The 13,555-nt window shown below is 41.1% G+C and overlaps 1 protein-coding gene across 1 annotated transcript; it reads right to left on the bottom strand.

Annotated features, from left to right (window-relative positions):
- Nucleotides 1-9,728: 9,728 nt before the first annotated feature.
- LOC108701816 (E3 ubiquitin/ISG15 ligase TRIM25) lies at nucleotides 9,729-11,501 on the bottom strand. The gene has a single exon (XM_018236833.1). It carries the CDS (start codon nucleotides 11,499-11,501, stop codon nucleotides 9,729-9,731), a length of 1,773 nt encoding a protein of 590 aa, XP_018092322.1.
- Nucleotides 11,502-13,555: the final 2,054 nt, after the last annotated feature.

Below are 13,555 nucleotides of genomic sequence, written 5' to 3'. Positions count from 1 at the left end.
GTCTCTATAAAAAGATATTGCATAAAACAGCTCATATGTAAAATCCTGCTTCATGTAAATAAACCATTTTCATAATAATATACTTTTCTAATAGCATGTGCCATTGGGTAATCATAAATAGAAAATTGCCATTTTAAAAAATAAGGGCCGCCCCCTGGGATCGTAGGATTCACCGTACTCACAAAGATACCAACAAACCATATGTAGCGCACCCGTAGGTGTAGCTTTTGCTGTGTATTAAGGCTGTGTGTGACCAGGCTAAGACTGCTTGTAGTGTGCCCTGGACCCCCAGTGTACCCGTGCAACTCCCTGCAAACTCCCGGTACCTGGTGTAGATCAATGCAGCAGGATATTCAGCCAGACAATTTCTTTGCAGTAAACTATAACTTGTTTATTAACAGAGAACAGTGGCAAGGTTGTAGTTCACAAGCACTTCGATGTTCACAGTAATTATAGAGTAGCTTCAAACAGTAGTATTCCCTCCAGGGGGCAAGGTGCAGCAGACGGGCTAATATTCAATATATATCAAAGTTACAGCAACAATAGACTTGCGGAATAGTTACCACTCTCACTGGGCACTATCCCTCTGGTGAAGCACTAAGGCATGGGTTTCTCAGCCTGAGGTCTTGTATCTTGGCACCGGACTTGATCCTCACCTCACCCACTGTATTCAGCCTGGGGTCTTGGGTCTTGGGTCCTATCTGGTCCTCAACTCACCCACTGTAGTCCCTGCACTAGTGGTTCAAATACCACGGGGTCCTAACCCCACTATTTCTCCTCGTTGGAGCCACATCTGCTCACTAGCTACCCTGTGCTGACTTTCACTCCTAGAGCGACTATTACTGTATTACTATCACTATCTTACACTTAACTAACTTTCCCGGCAGACCTGGACCTGTAGTACCTCACACTGAGGCAAAGTCCCAGGACAGACCCAGACCGCATGGTGCTAAACCCTTTTATATTGACAAACAGTGCCATCTAGTGGACAAACTCCATGAACTAATGTGGACCCAGCAAGGGACATAGCTGCCTGAGTTACTAAAGGGCCCTTAGGTGTCCTTTTACCAAGGGGAAATGCCTGAGATAAATACACCCAAATCTCAGGGTCTCTACACATACATGTTAGGTCACATGAGCCAATTAACAGACAGTGATCTGTCTTTTGCTTCAACACTTATTCCTGTTACATTTAGAGTTGTAGTATTTCTGGTCAGGTGATCTCTGAGGCAGCCCACAGACCATCACAAAATGGTGGCTCAAGGCAAGAGATGTAAAAGGGCAAGATTTACTTAAATATATATTCCAGTTTGGTAAGATTCTTTAATATGCCACTTAATATGATATGAACTATCTGTTGCTTAAGTGTTCATTTTGGGGGTATAGTTTTCCTTTAAGTGACTGTAGAATTGGGATATATGTTTCTGGAGTTCTGGAGTATGCTTTTATCCTTATCTTTAAATTCAGTCCCTCACCTTTTCATATACCAGTCTCAAGGGTGCTTGGCCAATGAGGCAAACTGAGAATTTCGCCACAGGCGGCAGCGCCCCACTAGGTACCAGGGGTGACAAAATGCTGCTCCTGGTACTTTAAGAGCGAATTTCCAGTTTTGGCTCTTCTAATGCAGAGAGCGCAAATATGCTCTCTGCGCTAGCGTCCTGGCCCTCTCTGCCGCCCTTGTGGACCCCCTCCGGCGCAAAAAGGTGAGTGCACAGGGGAGGGGGGCAACAACTGCAAACTGCCTCAGGCGGCGGAGGGGCCAGGATCGCCCCTGTCAGTCTCTCATTCAAAAGTGATTGTTTGGAAACAGATCCGCACACACTCAATTGAATGTAGTCGGGGAATATACCCCTTTTATTATGCCACCAGTAATTCAACATTTCGTGGGGGAAACCCTCCCTTCATCAGGATGCAATTCAAGTCTGTCATTCAAACCACTGAACATTTTCTAAGACAAACAAGTCCTTAGCAACCAGATACCTGCTAAAATTGAACAACCCCTTTAAGATTAATTCTGGGTAAGTAACTGACTCAAGTATTTACAGTACCTGGAAATTGACATTTTTTTGTGTTAAGAAGCTTAGGGGACTTTCCATCAGCCACTGGATACAACTGTGATTTGTACATGATAGCTTGCCCTTTGTATTCCATGCCTGGAAATCTGCAGTTAGAAGAAAGATTAAAAAAACTGTTTTGGATCACAATGTAAGTGTGTCCCCTCGATATTCGACCCTAGGTAAATGTGTCCCTAAGTGGATCAGCCATATTGCACAGCTCCTCAATGTGATGGATTTTCTTCGAGAGCCCATCCCTTTCTCTGTCCCACTTCTTTATTAGATCAGTGACTTGGGAGGAAACCAAATCTTTCTGCTTGGAGAGCTCATCCAAGACTTTCTTCTCTCAGGTATCCAGCTGTTCCTTGATATTCCTAAATATGGCAGTGATTTGCTTTGTTATAGAAACACCTTTGTCTTGCACTTGTGTCAGATGCCCCTGGAAATGGCACACCATCTCCTCAATTGTGTTGTGCTTAGAAGATATTTTCACCTGACTTGTTTCTCAGTTCCTTTTTGTTTTTTCTTGGAAGCCTCAGCTAGAAGATCTGACTTGTGTCCTTTATGTTCATCAGCCAGGCAACAATACAAACAAATACAATCACCATCTTCGTAACAGAAATAGTCAAGTGGCTTCTTGTGAATGGGGCACTTTGTGTTATCCAAGAAAGCATCAGGTTCATCTTTTGTCTATTCCACTGGAAGCAGATCAGGAACAGACATTAGAGTAGGAGGTATAGAAGTAGAGATGGATAAGGTATGGAAGATACTTGTCTGTAACAAACAGTCTGGGCAAGGTTCCTCAGCCTCAGGTTCTTGTTGAGTTCTGTGTTTCTTCGATATCTCCTTCTGCATTCAGGACATGTTTATTTGTGCTATCTTTTCCACTGACTCTGCCAGTTTTAAGTAATACAGTTATGGCCGAAGCTGTGCCCACATGCCAGCTTTACAGGGTTTCTGTATGTATCCTTGCAGATTGGGCATTGTACGGCCGCCATATCACAGCAAGAAAAACAAACCTCTCCTGATAAAAGCACCGGCCCAGGGTATCAGTTAAGTAAATACAATTACTTGGGGTTGTCTAACTTTTGGCACCCCCAAGTAAATATGCCTTTCCTTCTCCATTAAAGGCAGCTGTTGTAATTGATACAATAGTTGCTAATTTCCCACAGATGCTGCTGAGAAATGAATCAACTAATGCAGCAAATTATTACAGTTCAGAATCTGCACCCAGATGCCAGACTGAAACACCAGAGAACCAGGAACATTAAACTACAATTTTGGAAAAACAGTAAAAAAAATGGAAAGCATTTGAAAAAAGTTTTTATTTCTGGTAAAAAATCTGAAAACAACTGAAAAAATGTTTGGAAGGTGAAGAGCCCCTTTAATAAGCATTAATTTACCATTCTATTTTCACACTCAACTCCTCCTCCCTCGCTAAAGGAGAACTAAAACCTAACAAAGTAGGGTACAAATGCTACACAATATATTTTAAGATCTGTACTAGTCCAAGGCAACCTATATGTATATACAGAAAATAATTGTCACAATAAAAGATTGATTAGTAATTTATTCAAGTTTTCTTTACTTGGAGGCTGGGAAACCAGTGCAGTTAGAATCCAAGGGGCAAATTCACTAAGGCGCGAAGCGCCGAACGCTAGCGTTATTTAGCTAGCGTTTGGCATTTTCGCTACTGCGCAAATTCACTAACGAACGCTGGCGTAGTTTCGCTAGTGTTACTTCGCAACCTTACGCCAGGCGAATTTTCGCTAGCGACGAAACTACGCAAATTCACTAACTTGCGCAGTGTACTGAACGCTACCTTTTACGCTAGACTTCCTTCGCCACCTCAGACCTGGCGAAGCGCAATAGAGTAGATAGGGATTGTTTCAAAAAAAGTCAACATTTTTTCTAAGTCCCAAAAAACGCTAACGTGTTTTCTACATGATGGGTGATAGGCTGAAAAAGATCGAAAATTTTTTGGGGCTCCCCTTCCTCCCCCCCTACATTTCCTGACTCATGGCAACTTACCTAGACAGTGGGCACATGTGTAGGGCAAAATAAAATTTTTATTTGCTGATTTGAAGGTTTTCTAGGCATTTGTAGTGCAGATACGTGTTCCTCCATTGAAATTTGAATTTCGCGCCGTATGCAAATTAGCCTTCGCTAGCGCAACTTCGCTTTATATAGCGAATCAACGCTAGCGCAACTTCGCAAACTTACGCTACCCCTGTGCGCAACTTCGGATTTTAGTGAATTTGCGAAGCGCTGGCGAAAATTCGCCTGGCGAAGTGCGGCGAAGAGCGGCGAAGTTGCGCCTGGCGCAACTTCGATTCTTAGTGAATTTGCCCCCAAATATCAATCGGTCCTGTAGCAACTGCTTTTATGACAAGCAGACTTAGTTTTCTGCTTGAAAATTTCCCACTACCCCTAAGATTAGCTTCTTAACAGCTTCCCAGAGCAAAGTGGGCATGTGTGTGTCACTGACACTACTTACAAAATCCAAGATGGTGAGCTCTTGCAACAACTTAAGTTCCGGATCATTACTGTTATAGATATGCTGACTCTTAAAGCTGAAGAATTAAGCTTAGTATATAAAATGTGGCATTTCTAGAAATATTTGTTATTAGGGTTTAGTTCTACTTTAAGACAATTTAACTGCAATTTAGCCATTAAGGAGTCTGCCTCATACCGCAGCTTGATCGTTCAGCTCCCTTGCTTGATTCAGCCTGCTGAACTTCTGTGGTTCCTGTGATTTTTTGTTGTCCCTGCGAATTTTCTTGCGCAAAAATATGTTTTCGCCAGTTATCGCATTCACTGAAAATAACGCTACGTACACATTGACGCCTGGTTTGCTAAACAGCAAAATGTGCAAAAGACTTAATTTACGCAAGAATATTCGCAACATTTTACCACCACCTATGTAGTGGCGTAAAAGTATTTTTTCGCCAGAAAATTGTCAAGGGGCAGGAAATATCCCATAATACTTCTTTTTTTTACCCTTCATTCTTTGCTGACAGGAGAGAGATCTGTAGCTATTGCTGACAGGATGTTTTGGCTTCTGCTTTTATCTGTTGCAACAGCAGCAGTTTCAGCTCAGAGGCGTATTATTGGCAGCGGCATCACAGTCCAAGGATTCGTCAGCCTCTACACTTTTTTGGTTTCATTGTGATTGGCTACATTAAACTGTGCATTTCTATGAAGCAAAGAGATTGACTGGTATGATTTCTTGTTCATATTATGATTCTATTGGCAGAAGGGTTTATATGATGCAGACATGTTCAATTGCTGTTACTCTGGTAATGTTGTTGGATGGTATAATCATCAGTCAATAAAGTTTATGAGTTTTGAAGATGCATTTCTGGCCATAAATGTCACAGTAAAACTTGGCATAATAACCGCCATAAAACAAGACTATTTTATAGCATAAATATTCACAAAAACGTAATTTGTCGCCAGAAAATTCGCAACTCACTAAAATTACAACTAACGTAAGCTGGTTCATTAACGTAGTTACCACAAGTGATCGCAATGACTTCTGAGCACATCGCTGTTTAGTAAACTTAGTAGCTGCGAATATTCTGACGGAAAAATATTCTCAGCGATAACATGCTGAAACTTAAAGTCAGATTTACCGCACTTTAGTAAACGGACCCCCCAGTCTCAGTCTCTTGCCTGGTTTCTGAGAATCTGCTCATTTTGACCTCTTTTCTGTTTACTGGACTCTGCCCTCTGCCTGCCCTGACCTCTTGCCTGTTATATGACTCTTGTCTGCTTCCTAGACCATTGGACTATTCCTTTGTTTTATCAGTCATGTGTGATTTTTACACCTTGACACAGACTGTCTTTGGCATTGTCTACCATTGTTAAGAAGCACATGGACTCCAGCTTTTGTACACTCGTCCTGCTATTCCTGACAAGAACATTATCGACAGATAGCAGGTGGAGGGTGGGGGGGCTTTTTTCCATTTTAAAATTGCACCAATGGCTATGTTGATGTTCACAATGCACCATGTGAATTAATAGTGGGTACCAGGAGAGACCTTTTTCTGCTTTCTATCCAACAGGTATTAGAGTTGTTCCTCCATTTATTGACAAGTTCTTCAGGAAGATTAGGGATTAGGTTTAGCAGGACTCTCTCCAACAAGGGTGTGTGTGGCACTGGGGAGAGTATGAGGATGGCATGTTATGTTACAGTGATGCTATTGTTCATATATCAGAATACATCACTTTAAATGGAACAAGGAGAGCGAGGAAATGCATGACCAGTGAGCACCGGTCTGTGGACAAAAAATACATTTATATATATTTCTGGAAGTTCAGATAGAGTTTATGCTCCTTTCCTACATAACCCACCTAAATACGCTTATGTCAGAAAGTGGAGTATATTTCTCCTTTAATTCCATCATCATGCCCAGACTGGCAATCTGTAGGTTCTGGCAAATGGTAGAATGGCTGCTGAAAATTGTCATAGACAGTCACTGTTTATGGAGCTGGTAGGGGCTGTTTGGGCCTCTGTATACAGAATTCTGAATGGAACTGAAAACCTATCCTTTGTAGAATAAATATGCCTTTATTGCCTTTATTGATATAGTTTATCAAATAGTATTTCCAGCTTTCTGATTCAAAGGGATTCACTATATAGCAGATCTTTGAGCCTCTTTCCTCCTCGTCATTTGGGTTCCACTGTTTCTATAATCTGAAATCTCAGTTGGTTAACCCTGTGACCCTGTGACCAAACTCAATAAAGTGCTCTGCTACCGCCTGCTCTTTATTACCTGTTTTTACTGCAGATTTATGCTCACAAATACATTCCTGGATGGTCATCATTGTTTGCCCGGGAATACGTATCGAATTTCCTTTCCTGGTATAGTAAAGGAATTCCTCTTGCTGTACAACAGTTACAACTATAACAAGGGAAAGTACCATTTTTACACATTCTCTCTCTTTCTCTCCCTACACTGTTTGCTCCTATATCAGACTTTACCAATAACGAGCCCAAATGTCTCCCCTTCTTATAGGCAATTATTTCATAAAAATTTCAAATGCCTTTATATGGAGCAGATTATCCTTTAGTAAAGACCAGTGACTTCTAAAGGTGGTTATAGACATTACAATTACGATCTTTCCTGGAAAAGGACGATCATTTCAATACACACATGTAGAGATGAATCAACAGATCTACAGATAGAAACAATATAATTCTACCTGTATCCGACGATTCAACACTAACAATGGCCAATGTTCGGGTGCCAATAAAGGTGCCCGATTAAAATTTTCTGGCCAGCCCAATCAACGAGCCGACTGATATCCAAGCCTTCTTATTTTGGTTGGCTCGTCTCCCAACATACACATACATGGGTCTATGGCCACCTTAGTATCTTTGCGATATGCTTGTTGTGTTACAAAAGTCACATGATTCTCCACCTTTTTCTCCTTTTTAAGCATATCTGATCTATCTTTTACCTTGATATCCTCACATTGTCTTTTTAAAAGGTCATCAGGATATCATTTCTCCTGGAATTTATTACATATTAATGTCACATTTGCCACTTCATTAGCTCTCTATGCGCTTTACCCTTTCCAGTTGGGATTTAGGCAAAGCCCTTTTAAATTGTGTTGGATGGAATGACGGTTCTCTGTAAATAAAATGCCCTTGCGGGTTGGCATATGTCGACCAAAAATTAAGGACCGTCTGGGAACATATTCGTGAGCATAAATCTGCAATAAATACATGTAAAAAAAAGAGCAGGCGGTAGCAGAGCACTTTATTGAGTTTCGTCATGAGTTTGATATTTCAGATTATAGAAACAGTGGAACCCATATGATGAGAAGGAAATAGGCTCAAATCTCTGCTATATAGGGAAGCTTTCTGGATCAGAAAGCTGGAAACGTCAACCCCGCTAGGGTAAAATAAAGAGTATGACCTTAGACCCCCTCTTTGAATTTTTTCTATAGTTTTCATTTTTTATCTTTTCTATAGATTTACTACATATGAAATATTCTGTCTGCACTGTTGGGAGCAAGTATGTTTGGACATCATACTGCTATATTATACTATTTGATACACTGTTGCGTATCACTGTTTTGTGAATTGTCCACTAGGTGGTGTGTGAGGATTTAAATAGTGAGTTATTCATTGTCAGTTTAGCTTGATTAAGGGCCAGATGTGGCCGGAAATGTTGCTGTAATGCCCCAAAAGTTATGCAATAAAGGCATTTTTATTCTGCAAAGGACAAGTGGTGCTGTTCCATTCTGAATTCTGTCTACTTGCCAGTGGAACCTGCACTACGTTGAAAACTTCTGTTTGATTGGGCCTCTGTGTACTTCAAATGCCCAGATTTGATTCTCAGCCCAGACCTGTTAACTATGTACCACCTCTGTTACTTTGTCTCCTTCCCTACATGTTTCAAACTCTCCAATTCCCTTCTCCTTCCCCTGTTATTTGAACAAAGCCTATTCAGCCCTCATCCCACACTGACTCCCCTATTAGGTTGCGACAGGAGTCCTGTGTTTCTGCTATAATGAAAACTGGTACAGCAATAGATTGTCATGGCACCACCCATGACCAGGACAATAAAGTCTTTCCTACCTCACCCAGGGAAATTCTCAGCTCATCTGGTTGGGTTGAAAGGTTTATTGTACTTTGAACTGATTTAGATTAATTTGATGTTTTATACCCCTAGATGCTGTGTAAAACAAATATTGGCAAAAAAAGCACATTTACAGAGGTTAATAGTCCAAAGACAACTTTTATTACAGACTGCAAAAATGATGTGTCCCCAGGCACTGTGTAACTCCGACAATGTTAAGCGAACACAGCTCCCATGATGTGACCTATATTCTTACATCCAGCAGTGACAAATATGTTCACAATACATATTTAGATATGGTGTAGGGGTCCCTGGGGGGCATTAGTGCAAAATCACCAAGGGGCATAGAGGCCTGTTCCTATTTGCACAATGCCCCATGCAGTGGGCAAAGTGCAAAAAAAATGCCTGATTGCTGCCAATTTTTGCACTGTGCACACTGGAGCTTTGTAAATGAACCCTTTGGTTTTACAGTATATCATGTTATTTCCAATGCAGTGAAATATAAGTGCACTAATCAATTCAGTAATTGTTTTTAGATACAAGGCTAGGGTGTCACTGAATACATATAGAATATTTAACAACACAATATGGTGTAATATGGTACCTTGGTAAAATACCTTGTTAAATTGCATGCTCTTAGTAGGAATATACTCATCAACAGACATTCTTTTAAGACAATAATATACAACCTCTATCATCCAAGGAAGAGTCATATATAGGAGAGCATATATATATATATAGACAGTGTAGCTCTATAATCCTTGTCATAAGGCAAATACTCACAAGTTCACTCCCCCCAAGAAGCACAGAAGCAAAGTAAATCATACCCTACCCTACTAAACTATATATCTTTACACAAAATGATACATCGTGTACTGATATACTGTAAGTACATTCTAAACTTTTGTTCCTAATATATTATAAAAAGGGCCATTACAATGACTTCTGAAAACAATAAACTGTTTCCCATCATGCAATGGAAATGTAAGTTGCTGATGAAGTTACATAAGTGATATTTTGTTGCGTTGCATTGGTTGTTACCATATCAGAATTTTTCCATTCTACAAAGAATTTTTCCATTCTACAAAGAACTGATTCTCACCCAAGCACCAGACGATACCCAGAATGCAGCATGAAGAGGCTCAGTGAATCGGGCAGAGAAGGTGTGTATGGTTCTCATCTTGTCCTTCAGTTGAGAGAAGGACAGCAGGCCGGCCTCATAGTCTACTGTTATTCTGAAAATATTTCCCTTAATATCCAGCCGTGACAAGTCTTTCTCTTTACCTTCATGTAAAGCAGAATAGTTTCCACACAACATACTCAAACACCATGATTCTTTATTTTCTCCAATGCAGAATGTGTGTCCTTTCCTCTCTATACAGGCATAGGCCACCCCGACTCTCCAGTATCCTGACTCGCTGGTCTCCACATCCCAGTGATGAAGACCTGACGAAAAACTTGTGGAGCTTAAAACCTGACCGGACTCAAATCTTTCTGGCGTTTCTTCTCGCAGTTGTATTTCTGACCAAGTGATAAAACTGTTTTTATATTTGAGCTTCACATTAGTAGCAGCTGTGCCTTCATCGAGGGCTATGGCCGAAACTTGCTGAAAGTGTTGCCATGGCAACACTGTATCTGAATGGATATTATGAGTATTTGTTCTAACACGGAGAACTGTTTTACTTTCTACAGATTTTGGTGATCCTGCATTCTGGTGCTGCTCCTTAGCAGGGGTAGATTGCTCTTTGAGTTTCTTGCTTGTTGAACCAGATGTGTGCTTTGTATTAGCCAAGGCAGCAACTTTTGCATCAAGTAGTAAGTCTGAAGCCTTTTGCACACAGAATTCAGTCTTTCCTTTGACATCCATCACAATGTCAATTAATGCAGTGAGTAAAGACTGTGATATCAGAATGTGATCCATATCATCTGCTAGAGAGTCATCTCTTCTCTCCTCTGCTGAATTTAACTCATCTCTCTGTGATTCCTTTAAGACCTTTATTGGATCATCTGTGTTGCATAGCTCCTCAATGTGGCCAATCTTCCTGGACAGCTCATCTTTCCTCAATTCCAGCTTTCTCATTTGGTCTGAGAATGCAAGGGTCACCTTCTCCTCCTGTTTGGGGATCGCATTTAGGATTATATTTTCCAAGGCTGTCTGCTGTTCCCTGATGTCTCTAAAAATACCAGTAGCTTGTTCTGCTACACTTTTATGATCTTTATGCTGTTTCAGCTCCTTTATTTTTGTATCAGTCATCTCTTGCTCTGGAACCAATTTGCTGAGCAAGTTATGTAGTTTTTGTACTCTCTTCTTACAAGCATCATTTATGGGCTCCACTTGATGCCCTTGGTGCTCTTTGGATATACAGCAGGACATACAAATACAAGCACCGTCCTCAGAGCAATAATACTCCAGAAGCTTCTTGTGCAAAGAACATTTTTTGTTTTCAAAGGAAGTGGTGGGTTTGCTTAAGACATGTTCCTCTGACTTGTTGTGCACCTCCAGATGAGTATCACACAGAGAAGCCTCACACAGGAGACAGGATTTAACTGCAGGTACCAGAGAGCTAATGCAGTAAGTGCAAATGATTCCAGTAAACTGTTTTTTTGTCCGGTTAGGATGGAAACATTTTACTATGTTACAAAGTCTCATGTTCCTTTTTACTGCTGGTCTCATCAAGGAGGTGTCTCTACATTCAGGGCAAGAGTATTCCTCTTCTCTCAACCCCTGACTGTCCCAGGACTTGTTGATACAGGTAAGGCAGAAGCTGTGACCACATCTTAGTGTCACTGGTTCTGTATACAACTCACGGCATATGGAGCAGCTTAGTTCCTCTTGAAGAACCGCAGACGCCATTGATGTACTGAATGAAAAAAGGCATAAAGTCCTGAAGTATTTACAAGAATGAGTAGATTCAAAGGGCGTGGAGAGTTAATTTTTAACTTTTAAGGTTGCAGTTTCAAGGTAATATAAACCAACGTGAAGGCTATAACAGTCACCCTGAATATTGCTTTTACTGGACTATGAGTTGTTAATCTCTTGGAAAATTAGTGTAGGGGCAGTTGCTAAATTGAACTTTGAAAATGAAACAAAGGTGTACCAAATAACATAAGGCTCTTTATATTAGTTTCTATACAAAGTAGAACCAACATTTGTATTGCATTTCTAAACAATAACATAGCAAACACGTCTAAATTCTTATGATTACAGATCATTACTGCCTATCTATCAGGGGTTCTTGAGACTAACGCTGCTCAAGTTTGTTAGACTTTTTATTTTTCATGCCCCATTTGAAATACCAGTCCTTGCTCAGTGCCCCCTTAGCTCATAAAACTGTTACAGATATATAGAAACACTGGGCTAACAGTCACCCTGCTATAGTTCCAGAGGTACCCAGGGCACAAATAAACACTCGTCCCAAATCTCACCCTAACTGGCCTTCAGGCTGGTCTCCCTTTAGCTCATAACAAGGTTACAGATATATAGAAACATTGGGTAACAGTCACTCTGCTATAGTTCCAGGGGTACCCAGGGCACAAATAAACACTCACTCCAAGTCTCTCCCTAACTGGCCTTCAGACTGGGCCCCCTTAGCTCATAATAAGGTTAGAGATCTATAAAACAATTGGAGTAACTGCCACCCTGCTATAGTTCCAGAGGTATCCTGGCTTTCAGACTGGGCCCCTTAGTTCTCTTGCACTTAAGCCTGTTTTTCTTAATATTTAGCAGGGAAGCAGGGGCACATGCTTAGGTCTAGACTTATATGGGCACTAGGGCATTAGGAATGTGCCTGTGCTGCCTACCCCTTTATCAAACCGTTAGTTAGTGTTAAATACATATTTTTTGTCTGAAGTATGTGTTAAAAAGGAAGTGGGTATGCAGGAATGAAGTCTCTCACTGCTAGGGTTGCCACCTTAAATTTGGGTCCATAACAGCTGATGATTTAAAAAGACAGCGGCTGGACTGAGAGGGGACAGAGTCATAAATTAAAAGGGCCAGATTAGTAATGCAAGGTGGGCAGGAATAGATTAGTGGAGATTTGTAGAGTCTGCAGGTTTACAGAGGTGTTGGGTGGATAGAGGGGGTGCGGAGGCAGTATATTAAGATATTACCAATGATCATCACGAAACTCAGATTACAAGTTATTCAGATATTTGCATACCTGGATAACATTCTTATAAAAGCACCATCTAGGGAACTTCATATTCATCATGCAACTATTGTATCCTCTTAGCTACAGAAGCTCAGCTGGGTAATCAATTGGGAGTTCTGTGCTGGAGTATCTTGAGTTGTCCTTCAACATCATGACTTTTCAGCTCAGCCTCCCAGAGAAGGAAAATACAAATATTCAATCCAATGTGTCCCAGCTGTCCAGGTTTCCCATTTTAAGGATTTGCCTGTAAGTGGTGGGGAAAATGATTTCCATGTTAGATTGTGTCTAATGGGAAAGAATTCATGCTAGGTCCTTCAGTTTGACTTCCTTTCCAAATGCAACCATGTTTTTTCAAATCTGGATCAAATCAGTCATCTCATCCCACAGACAGTCCTAAGCAGGGCCGCCATCAGAAATCGCAGGGCCCCATATGAAAAAAATTCCTGGGCCCCCTGGGCTGCGCCTACCACAAGCCCCACCTACAGGTCCGCCCTCCCCACCCCACAGGTCCACCCCCCACCACACACTAAAAAAAACAAAAAAACATTGGTGGCTATGGTTCCCACATGTTAATAAAAAAAAAAAAATATTGGTGCTCAGGTCCCCCCCATTGAAAAAACCATTTGTGGTCAGCCCCCCCCATTAAAAAAACATTTGTGGTAAGGGCCCCCCATTAAAAAATATTGGTGGCTAGGACCCCACATGGGGAAAAAAATGGTGGCCAGGGCCCCCCCCCCACGTTATAAGAAAATTGGTG

This window comes from Xenopus laevis, chromosome 9_10L (assembly GCF_017654675.1).
Source record: "Xenopus laevis strain J_2021 chromosome 9_10L, Xenopus_laevis_v10.1, whole genome shotgun sequence".
Classification (NCBI taxonomy): domain Eukaryota; kingdom Metazoa; phylum Chordata; class Amphibia; order Anura; family Pipidae; genus Xenopus; species Xenopus laevis.
This window is presented reverse-complemented; position numbering and strand designations above follow the sequence as displayed.

Coding starts and splice junctions, on each gene's coding strand:
- LOC108701816 (XM_018236833.1), bottom strand. CDS start 11,501: ATGGCGTCTGCGGTTCTTCAAGAGGAACTAAGCTGCTCCATATGCCGT.